The sequence below is a fragment of the Bos indicus genome, chromosome 18 (assembly GCF_029378745.1).
Source record: "Bos indicus isolate NIAB-ARS_2022 breed Sahiwal x Tharparkar chromosome 18, NIAB-ARS_B.indTharparkar_mat_pri_1.0, whole genome shotgun sequence".
NCBI classification, from domain to species: Eukaryota; Metazoa; Chordata; class Mammalia; order Artiodactyla; family Bovidae; genus Bos; species Bos indicus.
The window spans coordinates 24,903,529-24,920,506 of NC_091777.1; the positions used below are offsets into that span (position 1 = coordinate 24,903,529).

Genomic DNA, 16,978 nt, shown 5'->3' on the forward strand with positions numbered 1-16,978 from the left:
TCACCAGGCTCACTTTCTCTTAGGGCCTGGTGGTGTCTGCTTGGAGCCTCTCTCTCTTCCTCCCACGGCTCCTTCTCAGGTCGTTTCATCACAAATATCCCTTTCAGGTTCAGGGGAACCTTCCCTGGCCACCTAGTGTGAAGTAGCTGCCCCCTTCCACCTCATCCCTCAAACCCCCCACAGCTGATACACAGGCAGGCTGGGGGCGGGGAGGGGGGGGCGGTCCCTGCAGCAGCTCCTAGACAGCAAAGCCACACTAGGCCACTCCCAGGAAACACCTTCTCCAGCTGCCCAGCTCACTGTGGCCTAAGGTGAAATAAAACAGGAGGAGACGCCCCAGGGCCTGGAGGACTTCCTGACAAGCCTGAGTGCCGTGGTGCCATCTGCCGACAGAGGACTGGGCTCCAGCTCCTCCGTGTCCAGGGGACTCTCCAGGGAGTACCCGTTCTGTTCTTGGTCTCCCTTCTCAGTGGACCTTTTCCCAATCCCCTACTTGAGGGCTGTCTCCACCACACAAGAAACAGCCACAGAGGCCAAGGGGCCCACAGTATAGACCTTGCTACTGCTAAGTCACTTCAGTCGTGTCCGACTCTGTGTTATCCCATAGACGGCAGCCCACCAGGCTCCCCCGTCCCTGGGATTCTCCAGGCAAGAACACTGGAGTGGGTTGCCATTTCCTTCTCCAATGCATGAAAGTGAAAAGTGAAAGTAAAGTCGCTCAGTCTTGTCCGACCCTCAGAGACCCCATGGACTGCAGCCTACCAGGCTCCTCCGTCCATGGGATTTTCCAGGCAGGATTACTGGAGTGGGGTGCCATTGCCTTCTCCCAGTATAGACCTTAACACATTATGTTCCTAGCAATACCCAAGCAACCACCTCTCTACTCAGGATAATAAACTGGGAAAACAAAATCCTCCAGGAACAACAAATGTTTTCCAAAACCAAAGGAGAAAAGCATTTCAAAGTCACGCTGTTTTGGGTTATAATCAGGGCAGGAGGTTCTGAGGAAGGAAGAGTTGCTTGAGAGGTGGGCGTGGCAGTGAACACACACACTCTTGGAAGGTCTCACAGGCTGTGGTGGGTGTGTGTGTTTGTGTAAAGTGTGTGCTATGGACATGTGAGCCTTCTGCACTGTGTCTGTCACCTGGTTAACTGAGATTCAGGCACCAAGCTTTCTTTGGCTGAAAGGCAGAGAGACCAAAGGCCTGTCCCATGTCTGAAGATCAGACCGGGCATTTTCTGCTTTAACACCCGCCCAAGTTGACAAAAGTGAGTTAATACTTGCAAAGTGCTTATGGCACAATGCCTGGCCTCTAGTAGGTGCTCAGTACAAGAGAGCTATTGGTGTTACTGTTGTGACCATTATTATTAAAATGAATGAAGTCCTGTAAGCTGTCTGGCTACTGATAACCTGTCTTGGCTACATCTGATGATCTGAGCTGCTCTTTGCTGACTGGTCTTCCAGCTCTACTATCCTGGAGAAGGAAATGGCAACCCATTCCAGCATTCATGCCTGGAGAATCGCATGGACAGAGCCACCTGGCAGGCTATAGTTCACGGGGTCCTAAGAGTTGGACACGAATGAGTGACCCATACACACACATCTCCAGCAAGGCCTGGCACACTGTCTCCTCAGTGAATTCTTAGTGCAAACAGAACTGAAGACCTCACAGTGTCCCTCATTTCACGGCCCTGGCTCTGTGACCAAAACCAAAGCCCATCCCCAGGGAGAACGGTTTCCTCCCTGAGGGGCAGCGCCTGGCTTCCCCGCCCCAGGCTGGCCCTGGACATCCTCCGTCACTCAATTTCCCCTCCTCCGGGGGAAGGCAATGCCTGAGCTGGGATGACTGTCGCAGAGAATTAGGATTTTGTGCATAAAATATTGAATTTTACATTTAAAGCTATCTGTCACAGATGATTTATCATACCCAGTGAAGGTGAGGATGGTTTTCCTCTGTGAGGGAGGTGATTTTTTGGCAAAGAAAGGATATATACACAGTGCACAACCACACCACACGGGAATCGGAGCTTAACGCTCTCTATCCAGAGGCTTCAATGAGGGGCCCAGGCACTCGGTGGCCTCCACCTGCTCCCCACCTCACACTCCAGGTCATAGGGAGAGGACGGTTGGGATTCAGCGTCCCAGCAGGAGATAAAGAGCCACTCCTCAAGAGAATTTTCCAAGGCTGTTTTCCCTTGCCCCTTTTATTCGGCTTAAGGCAATGGCACCCGACTCCAGTACTCTTGCCTGGAAAATCGCATAGATGGAGGAGCCTGGAAGGCTGCAGTCCATGGGGTTGCTGAGGGTCGGACACTACTGAGCTACTTCACTTTCACTTTTCACTTTCATGCATTGGAGAAGGAAATGGCAACCTACTCCAGTGTTCTTGCCTGGAGAATCCCAGGGACGGGGCACCCTGGTGGGCTGCCGTCTATGGGGTTGCACAGAGTCGGACACGACTGAAGTGACTCAGCAGCAGTATAGCTGTGTAAGGTTCAGTGAACACAGACATTTGCAAATAAGAGTTTTTATGACTTATTCCATTCACCACCTATCAGAAGCCTGGAAATTCAACTGAAAACTATCCCTGTTCTAGGATGTCAACTTCCTGCAGGAAGGAGAGTGCGCCTGGTCCTCAGACTCACCTTGGAGGGGCAGAAAACACAGCCCCCTGGTGCAAAGGAGGAAGAGAGTGGATTCAAACAGCTGCCCCCACCACTGGCAAGGAAAGGAAAGCTCCCCTAAGGAGGGGAGATGGTGGCCAGGTTAAGGGCTTGTAGTGCCTAAAAAATATATTTTTCTGTTCAAGTGAGTTGCCCAAGGGCATGTACTTGGACAATGTTGTGAGGGTCACGATTTAGGGCAGTATCACCAACCCTTTCTCATCTACACAATAAACCCTGGAATTCTGGTCTGTCATCTCCATCGGCAATCGTGCTATGGCGGTTTGCCCACCACTGGAGCCCCCTGTTGGGCTGTACTGGCCAGATGGACAGGTGCCCTGGCTGGTGACACAGCACAGTCTCGTCCTGTCCCCGTACGGCAGCCCGGCCTCAGAGAGAGGACATGGCGGGGAGCAGGGACAGGCCATCTCCTCCCCGCGCCCACGGGCGCAGCGGCCTACCTTTCGCTCCTTGTCACCGTACTCGATGCCCAGAGTGTCCATGGCCCGGACGATGGCTGCCAGGGACTGGATGGTGTTGCTGTAGACCACGGGCTTGTACTGCTTCACGTCTTCGCCAGAGAAGCCGTCTTCGTGGATGATCCTAGAGAGAAACCACACACAGCACGTATGATGAGCGCGCTGGCCTCACCTGGCAACGAGCGCCGTCAGACATGGGAGCCCTCCCCTCCCCTCTCTTCTTCCCTTCTCCCCGCCGGTCCCTGGCCAACCTCCTGGCTTAGCTGGCTGAGGGCCTGGTCCAACCTGGATGCTGAGTTACTGAGCTGCTATGGTCACACCACAATATCTGAAGGGTAAATCTACCTGAATTACCGAAAATTAATTTGAAACACAGAATTGTGGAAAAAAAGAAATGCAGTCTCTTTATACTCCCTACATACCGTGGAAGCAAGATCAGTCAAGGGGTTAATAACACTTGAAAGCACTCAGAATACACATTGAGCACTCAATATATGCTTGTCATCAATATTTTACTATTTATTTTTGGCTGCTCTAGGTCTGTGGTGCTGTGTGTGGGCTTTCTCTGGTCGCAGTGAGTGCGGCTACTCTCCAGTTGCAATGCGCGGCTTCTGTTGTTGTGGGGTAAGGCCTCGAGGGTGCGGGCTTAGTAGCTGTGGCACACGGGCTTGGCTGTCCCAAGGCGTATGGAATCTTCCCAGGCCAGGGATTGAACCCCTGTCCCCTGTATCAGCAGGCAGATTTCTCAACCACTAAGCCACCACGGAAGTCCTGCCAATAGTATTTTTAAGCAAAGCTCAGGGTTTTAGCTTAAATATCCACTCAGGAGCATACTGTTGAAGACCCCTGAAAGAAGCCTGCAGATGAAGAACACATTTTTCTCTCACAGCAAACTTCCACTGCTTAAGGTCACTCACTTCAAACGAACCACCTTCATCTTTGACAACAGGAGAGCCAGCAGAAGGAGGGGCCTGTTCTCCACCCTCGGTTGGGATGTGAGCACTGTGTCGCCCTTGTTCTGGTGGCTCTGAACCTGACACGGAGGACACAGAGGTGACACTGCAGCTCCTGGAGGCCGCGCGACACTCAGCGCCCTTCTGTGCTCAGGCTTGGCTGGGGTCAAGGCTGAGGCCAGACATGCCCTGAGGCTCCTGTGCCCTGCAGATGGTGCCCGTTGCTGACAAGGGCCCAGGGACCAGAGAAAACTAGAAAGGGGGTAAAACTGAGACTCTGCAAGAATCTGCTCACGGTTGAGGTAATTAAGAAAAGACAATTGGATTTTAAGACTAACACCCAACATTAGGGGCTTCCCAGGCAACACAGTGGCAAAGAATCCACCTGCCAATGCAGGAAATACAAGAGACGTGGGTTTGGTCCCTGGGTTGGGAGGATCCCCTGGAGAAGGGAATGGCAACCCACTCCAGTATTCTTGCCTGGAGAATCCCATGGACAGAGGAGCCCGGGGGACTACAGTCCATAGGGTCATGAAGAGTCGGACACAATTGAGCACGCATGCACACGTACACACACACACACATCCAACATTAGTCATCTGCCAATAAACTGCAAACTCTCCTGTGGTCACGTTTTTCAGTCCAAGACTGAAGACCACCTGCGACGTGTACATCCACCTGTGTGAAAGCTCAGACTCCCTTACTACCTCTGCAGCCCTCCTCCAGCCTTTTGTGTCCTTCGGTACTGGAGAACACTGCTAATGAGTCTCTCTCTCTATAAACAGTTTTACTGAGATAAGAGTTCACAGACCATATAATCTACCCGTGGAAAATGTGAGATTCAACATTCCTTAGTATATTCACAAGGTTGGGCAGTGATCTCTAAGTCTAATTTCAGAATGTTTTTGCCCTCCCCAAGAGAAATCCTGTACCCATTAGCAGTCACTCAATCTCCCACCCCCAGCAGGAAGCAACCACTCATCTGATCTGCTTTATGTTTTTACAAATTTGTCTGCTGTAGACATTTCACATATATGCAATCAGACGAAGTGTCGTCTTTTGCGACTAGTTTCCTTCACTTGGCGTGTTCATCTGTGTTCATCCGTGCTGAAGCATCCATTAGTACTCCCTTTCTTTTTATTGTCAAACCAGATTTCATATACAGATATACCATGTTTTACTTATCCCCAGGTCAGCTGATGGATATTAACAGTTTCTATTATAAAATGTGACTTGGTGCTGGGTTGAGTCTTTATCCTGAGCTTCTCTAAGCAGCAGATCAAAATGACCCCACTGCCTTTTCACTGTCTTTTATTAGCCCTAAATCCGGCTTTGTACAAGTTTCTCGAGCGTACATCCAGTCTGCATCATGGATGTGTACTACTCTGGAGGGAATCTCAAAGGGAATTGTTAGTTCCCACTGTAAACAGCTAGAGATCTGGACAAAATATGTGAAACAAGGGCTTTCAGACATTGGAGAATAAGCAGTGCAGGACTTGTGATCTGGGACGGAAGGGAAGGGAGCGTGGCGAGACCTGTGAGGGATGAGTCCTGTGATCGCCTTGGCTTTCTGCCTGGAGGCATCCGCCAGACCTCAGCTCGGGGAGGGAGGACCCGCACAGCCGCCTTCCTGAGCGCATGGGGTAAAGGGAAAAGTTCTGGAAGGCTGAGGTGCAGGGTACCTGAGAGGAAAGAGAGGAGAGGAGAGAGAGACAGCGAGACAGAGAGCTCCACGTATCTGACTGGGGGTCTTTCTGAGGCTTTGGCTGAATAGAGTGAGACTCTACAAACTTGAGAAGAAACATGCGTCAGGGAGCTTCTAAGATAGACCCGTCCCAAAGCTCACCCAAGGCTGAGCGTGGTGCAAGTCCCCACTAGTCAGAATGGAGAGTTAGACACCTAGGGCACTTGGCAGAGACCCCAGAAGGCTCACTCCTCGGTAGTAAGGGCTACTTTTAGACCTGCCCTGACAGAACTTAAAAATGAGCCTCAAAGAAAAACCCAAATTGACCCACAAGTCAATAACTGCGTGACAGAATAAAATCTAACACTCTTTAAATGAGGACGGTGAAATCCAGACCCTTAACAATCTAATATTCATAGTATCCAGCATCCAACAAAAACATTTCTGGATATGCAAAGGGGGAGGAAAGTGTGATCCATAACCAGGAGACAAATTAGTCAACAGAAGCAAACTCAGAAGTGTCAGAGATGATGGCATTAACAAACAAGACCTCAAAAACAGCTATCTTGGGATGATTTGGGAGAATGGCATTGAAATATGTATAATATAATATATGAAACGAGTCGCCAGTCCAGATTCGATGCACGGTACTGGATGCTTGGGGCTGGTGCATGCTTGGGGACAACCCAGAGGGATGGTATGGGGAGGGAGGAGGGTGGAGGGTTCAGGATGGGGAACACATGTATGCCTGTGGCAGATTCATTTCGATATATGGCAGAACCAATACAATATTGTAAAGTTTAAAAATAAAATTAAAAAAAAATATTCTCAAGAAACTAAAGGAAAACATGAACGTAATGAGTAGAGAAATGGAAGATATAAAAAAGAATAAAACAGTATCTGGAGATGAAAATGCAATATCTGAAATAAAAATTTCACTGACGGGGACTAACAGCAGATGAGACACCCCAAAGAATAGTGAACTTGAAGACACAGCAATAGAAACCATCTAAACTGAAGCAGAGAGAGGAAAAAGGCTGAAAGATGTATTGTGACATACATAGGATAACATGTAGAAGCAAAATCTATGCAATGATAGCACAAAGGATGGGAGGGGTAAAATGGAAATATACTGCTGAACAATTCTTATATTATACAAGAAGTAGCGTCATATTGCTTCTCTCGTGGCTTAGTGGTAAAGAATCTGTATGCCAATGTCTGTCAATGCAGGAGGCACAGGTTCAATCCCTGGGTCGGAAAGATCTTTGGAGAAGGAAATGGCAACCCATTCCAGTATTCTTGCCTGGGAAATCCCATGGACAGAGGGGCCTGGGGGGCTGCACACAGTCCCTGGGGTCACAAAGAGTCAAACGTGACTTAGTGACTAAACAACAACAACAAAGCATAGTGTTACTTGAAAAGAAAGCCTGATACGATACATACTGTAAACTCTAGAGCCATCACTCAAAAGCCTTCATGGCCGACTCTCCTCAGAGGGTGGGAACTCTGGGTGCCCCGAGAGGTGCAGCCTGGATTTGCTGGTTCCCATGACATACTCTCGCGAGAATCCGGCACCATGAGTTTCTCACGCTTTGCTTTGGACCAGCCAGCCTTGCTACTCTCCTGGGAATGCTCTCTATCCCCTTGGCTGCCTACAGGATTTCCTTCCACTAGGGTTGTTTTTTCACACCTGTTAGTATTAACCTTTACACCACCTGACAAGGTAGGGAGGGTAATTTTTATTCTATCCATCTGTATTGAGACTGAGTAAGACTGAGTAACTGGCCTAACGGCTGTCAGCAAAAACAGTAAGAGCCAAACGCCGGAACAGAACCTGGGTCTCTAACCACCGGCGTAGACTAGACCGAATACTGCCTGGAAGGCCTCACAGGTGCCTGGGGCAGCCCAAAATAAGAAAGCTTCATTTGGGGCTTACAAAAATGATGCAATTTGGGCAAAAACTGCTCACATCATGATTACTGGTTGCATAACTTGTTCACGCTGGCTTATACTAGCTTAAAATTGGGCTTCTTGCTTCAGGGTAGAATTTTATACCTTCCGTTCCCACTGACTCAACCCTAGAAAAGCTGCACCATGCATAACAACACCGAAAGTAAGTAACATTCATAATGCTACTATTCAGAGAAAAACGCTGCACATTTTTAGTAAAAGTCCTTTAGTATTTCTTTCATGCCACATTCTTCTCCCCCAACTCTGCCTCAGCATTGATTTGAATCATTTATCCTTAAAAGTATCACTTAAGGCCCCTTTTGTTTCTATTTCCCGTCTCATTCCGGGGAGAAAAGAGTAGAGCAGTGGTCAGATCTGAGGAGTCAGAAAAATGTGGGTGACGCCAACTCCATCACTCGTGAGCTGTGTGTTGCTAGGAAAGGATTTAACTCCTCAGGCTTTGGTTTCTCCAACTCAAGAAGTCATTGTGAGAAATAAATGTAAAGTACCTATTGTATACTAGGGCTTCCCTCATAGCTCAGTTGGTAAAGAATCCACCTGCAATGCAGGAGAGACCCCAGTTTGGTTCCTGGTTCGGGAAAATCCCCTGGAGAAAGGATAGGCTACCCACTCCAGTATTCTTGGGCTTCCCTTGTGGCTCAGCTGGTAAAGAATCTGCCTGCAAGGCAGGAGACCTGAGTTTGATCCCTGGGTTGGGAAGATCCTCTGGAGAAGGGAAAGGCTACCCACTCCAGTATTCTGGCCTAGAGAATTCCATGGACTATACAGTTCATGGGGTCGCAGAGAGTTGGACATGACTGAGTGAGTTTCACTTCACTTCACTGCATAGTAAGTATATAATATATGGTGGGCTTCTCTAGTGGCTCAGCAGGAAAGAATCCACCTGCCAATGCAGGAGATGCAGGTTTGACCCCTGGTTTGAGAAGATCCCCTGGAGAAGGAAATGGCAACCCACTCTAGTATTCTCACCTGGGATCCACGGACAGAGGGGCCTGGCGGGCTATAATGGGGTCACAAAGAGTCGGGCACAGCTTAGCAACAACAAACAACAACAACAATAATATATAGTAGCTATTAGTAATGATACCTTCATTCTAAAGTCAAAGTCCCTTAAAGAGAATTTCCTTCACTGGTGGTATAAGAGAAGCAGAACCACAATAGCCACTAATGTTCAAGGGTTTACTCTCCGTGCCAAGTGCTTTGCATGTACTATCACATCTAATCTTCAAAACAATCCTAGGAGATTATTTTTATCTCCGCTCAACAGAGAAAGGAAACAAAGGCTCAGAGAGGTTAACCCAGTTACCCGAGGTCACACCGCTGGTAAGGGTGACAGTGGCATTTGAGGCCGTGCTTGTTTGTGCCCACCAAGTGGATGCTGAGATGCAGGACTGCTTCTTCTGCTAGGATTCCTATATCCAGGTTCCCTGAGAACCCAGAGATTTCACACACAAAGTTAGCATCAGAACACCTCCTATATCAGTCCAAGGAGTGTGGAGCAAGGAAGGGAGGATAGGAGGCACAGGGGTTGGAGAGGTAGGCTGGGGGAGTCGGGTTTCCTGTGGCAGCCCAAGTCTAGCCCTGGAAGAGATGAGGATGGGATCTGGAAAGCAGGAATGAGTCTGCCGGGGGCACCTTAGTAACAGTCAGCGGCAGCTCCAGCATCTCACGCTGCAGCAGCCTCAGACAAACTGAGGTCCATCTGCACCGCTGAGTGACAGAGGCACAGAATCAAGCCCCAGAGAGCAGCTGAGTCACTGGATCCAGCTGTTCCTGAAGCGCGACCTGTCCTGACACTTTTGAGTGACATGAGCTCTTTGACTCCCTCTTATTTTTGCATAAACTCATTTGATTTGGGTTTCTGTCACTTACACCAACACAGTCATGACCAAAACATGTTTCACACTTTGGGAGGCCATCTCCTAGTACACTTGTTTATTAACTTTCTGTCCATACCAGCAGCCTGTCTGTCGGTCCTGGGAGGTCAGGTACCACATCCCCTCCATCTCAGTTCCCGCTATCCTTATCAGCTGACACAGGGTAGGCTCTGAATAGACTGACACAGGATGGTTCTATGAACTCAGAGAACGTGGGATGTAACTCCACAAGCAAGATTACACTGGGGCACAAGATCTGCCCCTCTCCAAGGAGCTCGCCAAAAAAGACAGGTAGGTGTGTGTGTGTGTGTGTGTGTGTGTGTGTGTGTGGTGGGGTGGGGTGGAGTGGGAACCCACTGGATTCCTTACATCTGCAGAGCTAGCATCACAAAGGTAGACCAGGCTAGATGCAGCATTGGTGCCCACTCCATACTAGGTCATCTCCTAGTATAATTGTACTAGGAATCAGGGGCTCTGAGGGGTTTTCCAAGCTGCCAGAGCAGAAGAAACCTAGGAGCAAGCAAGGCTAACTCTGCAGCCCTGAGTGTCCGACTCTGGACGGGAGCCGCTGGCAGGACTCTGGAAACCTGGCAACGCATCCGAGGGAGGAGAACCCACGTGGAGACGGGGAGAGCACGGGAGGGCAGCAGTGAGCTCACGTGAGGTTTCTGGGAAGAGGCGACCAGGGAGGGTCCCCCAGCCTTCCCTACCCTGCTCCTCTCTCTGCTGTCTTGGGGACCCTCAGGGGGCCTGGGCTGGGGCTCCCTTTGCTCTCTGCTTCCCCTTCTCCACACAGGACTGCACTCCGCAGCACTGAGGCTCCCCAGGCACCACAGCCTTATATGGTCACAGAATCACAGGCTTGGGAGCTGGAAGGGACCCTGGAAGATCATCTGGCCCGGCAGCCATCCCCCCTCTCTGAATCAAGATGCTTCTGACACTGTGACAAATGCACCAAGACACAGTTTTACCACACACACCCCTCCGCCCAACTTCTGGAGGTTCACAGACTCACAGACGCTAAGCTGCTGGAACACGATTTTTCACTCCATCTCCACGGTGGATTAAATGCCCCTTCTCTGCCTCCTTTTCTCAGCACCCTTTCCCCTGCATTGGGACTGTCACTCCATCCTCCACGATAATCCCCTTAAGAGTTCAGACAAAGGGGGTGCTTTTGGAGCCAGACTCGAGCTGTGTGACTGGGCAATTTCCTTCACTGCCTGGTGCTGCAGTTTCCTTAACTTTCCATGGAGAGGGGCTTGGTAATCAACAGTAAGTATCCTCGCTGGGTTGTGGATGTAGAGAAGAGGGCCCAGCACAGGAAGCAGTCAGTGCAGCTGTTACTAGGACTGTTATTGTATTTGGTGAGTGGGACTGAGGGAGAAAGGACAGGGTGTCCTGTGTCTGTCTTCCTGAGGGCACAAAGTGACCAGGGGCTGCAGGGCAGCAGGGAGGTCGGACACTATGGGAGAACCCCTGCCCCCTGGGAGAAGGAAGCCTAGGCAGTGGGGAGGGGGCCCTGACCAGACTGGAGCGGAGAATCTGCTTACTCACCTACTGAACATCACAGGAGCAGCAGTGAAGTGAAAGGCTGAGCTTCCTGAATGGGGACTGCTTCATGAGGTGACAGAAGGTGCTTCTGATCATAAGCAGGCTGCCTGGGTTAGACTTGGTGCTCAGAGCTTCACTGCTGTGACCACTGAGGAGGGTTTCCCTTTGTCAGGGAGACCTGATGTGTAACAGGGCTCTGGCCCTGGAGCCACCGCCCTCCCCAGTGAAGGGGGGAAGTGACCACCCTGGCTCCAGAGAACGCAGCTTTAAGCAAACAGTCAGCAGTGAGATACTAGTGAGTTAATGAACCACATACCAGCAATTAGGGGCTTCAAAGAACCCACCGGAGCACTGGATCTGAACAAGACTATAAGATGAAAACACCAGGTATAGCCCAAAGTGTACCCTGCACAGCCATCTGTGTAAAGCTAGATTTGTGTGTGATGATGTTGGTAAGAGATGGGAGAAGGCGGGGGAGAGAAAAGATGACACAGGAGGATGCTTAACATGGTTATCACCAAGATCACTTTTGATTTTTTTTTTTACTTTCTTATGTTTTGTTTCATTAAAAATGTGTGTTTGTTATTTGAAAGAACAACAAATCATGTTCAGTGGGAGACAGACACTATTTAACAGGTTTAACAGAAGAGAAGAATCAAGTAACAAGGGGTAGTCATCAATCATTAGGAATTTCCTGACGTGTTTCACTTGGGTTCAGCCTGGTCCCTGCCTGCCTAGGACTTCTGTTCCAGGCCAAGTGAGAAAGCTGGTGCTGAGAACATGAGAGTTAACAGTAACAAGTGGCATTTGCCAAGGGCCAACTGAAGGGTTGACATTCTACAAGATGGCAGAGTAGATGGTTCAAACAAACCTTGTCTGCACCAGGACCCAGAGAACCCACAGAGACTGAGTCAGAACTGTGTTTGAGTGTCTCCTGTGGAGGTACAGGCCAGCCGTGGACTGCTGCAGGGGCAGGGGCTCTGGGTGCAGTAGACCTGGGTATGGCATAAGCCCTCTAGGAGAGGTCGCCATTAACCCCACCATAGAGCCGCCAGAACTTACACAGGGCTGCGTAAACAGACTCTCGGAGGGCACAAACAAAAGTCTGTTCACACCAGGACCCAAGAGAAAGGAGCAGTAACACCACAAGAGACTGACCCAGACTTGGCCGTGAGTGTCCAGGAGTCTCTGGCAGAGGTGTGGGTTGGTGGTGGCCTGCTACAGGCAGGGGGCACTGAGTGCAGCAGTGCATGCATGGGACCTTTCGAAGGAGGTCACCAATATCTTCATTACCTCCACCATAGTTTACTGCTGCTGCTAAGTCACTTCAGTCGTGTCCGACTCTGTGCAACCCCATAGACGGCAGCCCACCAGGCTCCACCGTCCCTGGGATTCTCCAGGCAAGAACACTGGAGTGGGTTGCCATTTCCTTCTCCAATGCAGGAAAGTGAAAAGTGAAAGTGAAGTCGCTCAGCCGTGTCCGACTCTTAGCAACCCCATGGACTGCAGCCTACCAGGCTCCTCCGCCCATGGGATTTTCCAGGCAAGAGTACTGGAGTGGGGTGCCATTGCCTTCTCCACCATAGTTTGGCCTCAGGTCAAACAACAGGGAGGGAACACTGCCCCACTCATCAACAGAAAATTGGATTAGAGGTTTACTGAGCATGGCCCTGCCCAGCAGAACAAGACCCAGTTTTCCCCTCAGTCAGTCTCTCCCATCAGGAAGCTTCCATAAGTCTCTTATCCTTATCCATCAGAGAGCAGACAGAATGAAAACCACAATCACAGAAAACTAACCAATCTGATCACATGGACCACAGGCTTGTCTAACTCAATGAAACTATGAGCCATAACGTGTAGGGCCACCCAAGACGGATGGGTCATGGTGGAGAGTTCTGACAAAACATGGTCCACTGGAGAAGGGAATGGCAAACCACTTCAGTATTCTTGCCTTGAGAACTCCATGAACAGTATGAAAAGGTACAAAGATAGGACACTGCAAGATGAATTCCCCAGTCAGTAGGTGCCCAATATGCTACTGGAGATTGGTGGAGAAATAACTCCAGAAAGAATGAAGAGACAGAGCCAAAGCAAAAAACAACACCCATCTGTGGATGTGACTGGTAATGGAAGTAAAGTCCGATGCTGTAAAGAGCAATATTGCATAGCAATCTGGAATGTTAGGTCCATGAATCAAGGCAAATTGGAAGTGGTCAAACAGGAGATGGCAAGAGTGATCATCGACATTTTAGGATGGACTGGAATGGGTGAATTTAACTCAGATGTCTACTATATCTACTACTGTGGGCAAGAATCTGTTTGAAGAAATGGAGTAGCTGTCATAGTCAAAAAAAGAGTCCGAAATGCAGTACCTGGATGCAATCTCAGAAATGACAGAATGATCTCTATTCATTTCCAAGGCAAACCATTCAATATCATGGTAATCCAAGTTTATCCCCCGACCAGTAATACTGAATGAAGCTGAAGTCGAACAGTTCTGTGAAGACCTATAAGACCTTCTGGAACTAACACCCAAAAAAGATGTCTTTTTCATCATAGGGGACTGGAATGCAAAAGTGGGAAGTCAAGAGATACCTGGAGTAACAGGCAAATTTGGCCTTGGAGTACAAAACGAAGCAGGGCAAAGGCTAACAGAGTTTTGCCAAGAGAACGCACTGGTCACAGCAAGCACCCTCTTCCAACAACACAAGAGAAAACTCTACACATGGACATCACCAGATGGTCAATACCGAAATCAGATTATATTCTTTGCAGCTAAAGATGGAGAAGCTCGATACAGTCAGCAAAAACAAGACTGGGAGCTGACTGTGGCTCACATCATGAACTCCTTACTGCCAAATTCAGACTTAAGTTGAAGAAAGTTGGGAACACCACCAGACCATTTAGGTATGACCTAAATCAAATCCCTTACAATTATACAGTGGAAGTGACAAATAGATTCAAGGGGTTAGATCTGATAGAGTGCCTGAAGAACTATGGACGGAGGTTCATGACATTGTACAGGAGACAGGGATCAAGATCATCCCCTAGAAAAAGAAATGCAAAAAGGCAAAATGGTTGTCTGAGGAGGCCTTACAAATAGCTGAGAAAAGAAGAGAAGTGAAAGGCAAAAGAGAAAAGGAAAGATATAGCCATTTGAATGCAGAGTTCCAAAGAACAGCAGAGAGAGATAAGAAAGCCTTCCTGAGTGATCAATGCAAACAAATAGAGGAAACAATAGGATGGGAAAGACTAGAGATCTCTTTAAGAAAATCAGAGACACCAAGGGAACATTGCATGCAAAGATGGGCACAATAAAAGACAGAAATGGTACGGACCTAACAAAAGCAGAAGATACTAAGAAGAGGTGGCAAGAATACACAGAAGAACTAAACAAAAAAGATCTTCATGACCCAGATAACCACAATGGTGTGATCACTCACCTAGAGTCAGACATCCTGGAATGCAAAGTCAAGTGGGCCTTAGGAAGCATCACTATGAAGAACAAAGGTAGTGGAGGTGATGGAATTCCAGTTGAGCTATTTCAAATCCTAAAAGATGATGCTGTGAAAGTGCTGCATTCAATATGCCAGCAAATTTGGAAAACTCAGCAGTGGCCACAGGACTGGAAAAGGTCAGTTTTCATTCCAATCCCAAAGAAAGGCAATGCCAAAGAATGTTCACTTTGGCACAATTGTACTCATCTCACACGCTAGCAACGTAACACTCAAAATTCTCCAAGCCAGTCTTCAACAGTATGTGAACCATGAACTTTCAGATGTTCAAGCTGGATTTAGAAAAGGCAGGGGAACCAGAGATCAAATTGCCAACATCCACTGGATCATCGAAAAAGCAAGAGTTCCAGAAAAACATCTATTTCTGCTTTATTGACTATGCCAAAGCCTTTGACTGTGTGGATCACAACAAACTGGAAAATTCTTAAAGAGATGGGAATACCAGACCATCTGACCTGCCTGAGAAAACTGTATGCAGATCAAGAAGCAACAGTTAGAACTGGACATGGAACAGCAGACTGGTTCCAGATCGGGAAGAGAGTACATCAAGGCTGTATATTGTCACCCTGCTTTTTTAACTTATATGCAGAGTACATCATGAGAAATGCTGGGTTGGATGAAGCAAAGGCTGAAATCAAGATTGCCAGGAGAAATACCAATAACCTCAGATACACAGATGATACCACATTTATGGCAGAAAGCAAAGAACTAAAGAGCCTCTGGATAAAAGTGAAAGAGGAGAGTGAAAAAGTTGGCTTAAAGGTCAACATTCAGAAAACGAAGATCATGGCATCCAGTCCCATCACTTCATGGCAAATAGATGGGGAAACGATGGAAACAGTGAGAGACTTTATTTTGGGGAGCTTCAAAATCACTGCAGATGGTGACTGCAGCCATGAAATTAAGACACTTGTTCCTTGGAAGAAAAGCTATGACCAACCTAGACAGCATATTAAAAACCAGAGACATTACTTTGCCAACAAAGGTCCGTCTAGTCAAAGCTATGGTTTTTCCAGTAGTCATGTACGGATGTGAGAATTGGACTACAAAGAAAGCTGAGCACTGAAGAATTGATGCTTTTGAACTGTGGTGTTGGAGAAGACTCTTGAGAATCCCTTGAACTGCAAGGAGATCCAACCAGTCCATCCTAAAGGAAATCAGTCCTGAATTTTCATTGGAAGGACTGATGCTGAACCTGAAACTCCAATACTTTGGCCACCTGATGAAGAACTGACTCACTGGAAAAGACCTTGATGCTGGGAAGGACTGAAGGTGGAGAAGGGGATGACAGAAGCTGAGATAGTTGGATGGCATCACTGACTCGATGGACGTGAGTTTCAGCAAGCTCTGGGAGTTGGTGATGGACAGGGAAGCCTGGTGTGCTGCAGTCCATGGAGTCGCAAAGAGTTGGACACGACTGAGTGACCGAACTGAACTAACTGAAGGGTGTGTGTGTCAAGACATGCTGACTGCCACCCAACAGTCATAAGGAAAACTTCTTATCATGGTGCGTCCCCTTCCGTTTCTCTCTTGCGGCTAAAAGTGACCATGTGAACCAGCTCAAGTGAGTAAGATTGAAGGGGAGTTAGCTAGAAATGTCCCTGAGAAAGAGTTTCTCTTCTTATTCCAGTGAGAGGCCTTTGAGAACTGCTTTCCGGTCCACTCACTTTTCCACTGTCCCCCTCTCCCGGCTGTCCCTCAACCAGCCATTCTGTGGCTTCCTGCCTTTATATGTGGTTGTGTGAAGAAGTAAATACTGGAGCCATGGCAGCCATGTTGTGCCCATGAGGTTAAATGCCACCACCCTAAGGATGGCAGGTCAGAGGGATATAGAACATTCCTAGTAACACTGCAGAACTGTTGAATCAACCCTGAGACAGTCTGATGACAAAGGTCATGCTCCCACCATGATGCCCCCTGCCTGGGTCGGTGACTGTGACTTAGAGAGGATAGACATGCCTACAGTCACGTGGTGAGCTCGTGGTACAGGAGGGACAAAATTTCCAGAGACTCTTACACAGTGTCATAGGCCTGTTGCCTACCTTAGTGCATCCCTGAGACAGGCAAGGTGATGGGTGATACCAGGTGAGAAAAACATCAATCAACTGCAAAACGGAAAGATTTTTTTTTTCCCCTTCTGTCTTAAAAGCTCTAGTTCCCATCTTTGAGGCTTCTCAGAGGGTATTTTGTAAGCTTCTTCATCCTGTCCCTAATTCACTTTTCACATATTTTTCAGGGACCGACGTATGTATGGACGTCATACATACATGTATGTACCAGGTAA

The 16,978-nt window shown here is 48.4% G+C and overlaps 1 protein-coding gene across 3 annotated transcripts in view; it reads right to left on the reverse strand.

The window, feature by feature from the left end:
* Positions 1-16,978, reverse strand: part of GNAO1 (G protein subunit alpha o1) — a 180,881-nt gene that overhangs the window by 79,682 nt on the left and 84,221 nt on the right. For all 3 annotated transcript variants that reach the window (XM_019979878.2, XM_019979876.2, XM_019979877.2), the window contains exon 3: positions 3,126-3,267. In XM_019979878.2, coding sequence (XP_019835437.1) covers positions 3,126-3,267 — 142 coding nt within the window. The remainder of the gene's footprint in view (positions 1-3,125; positions 3,268-16,978) is intronic.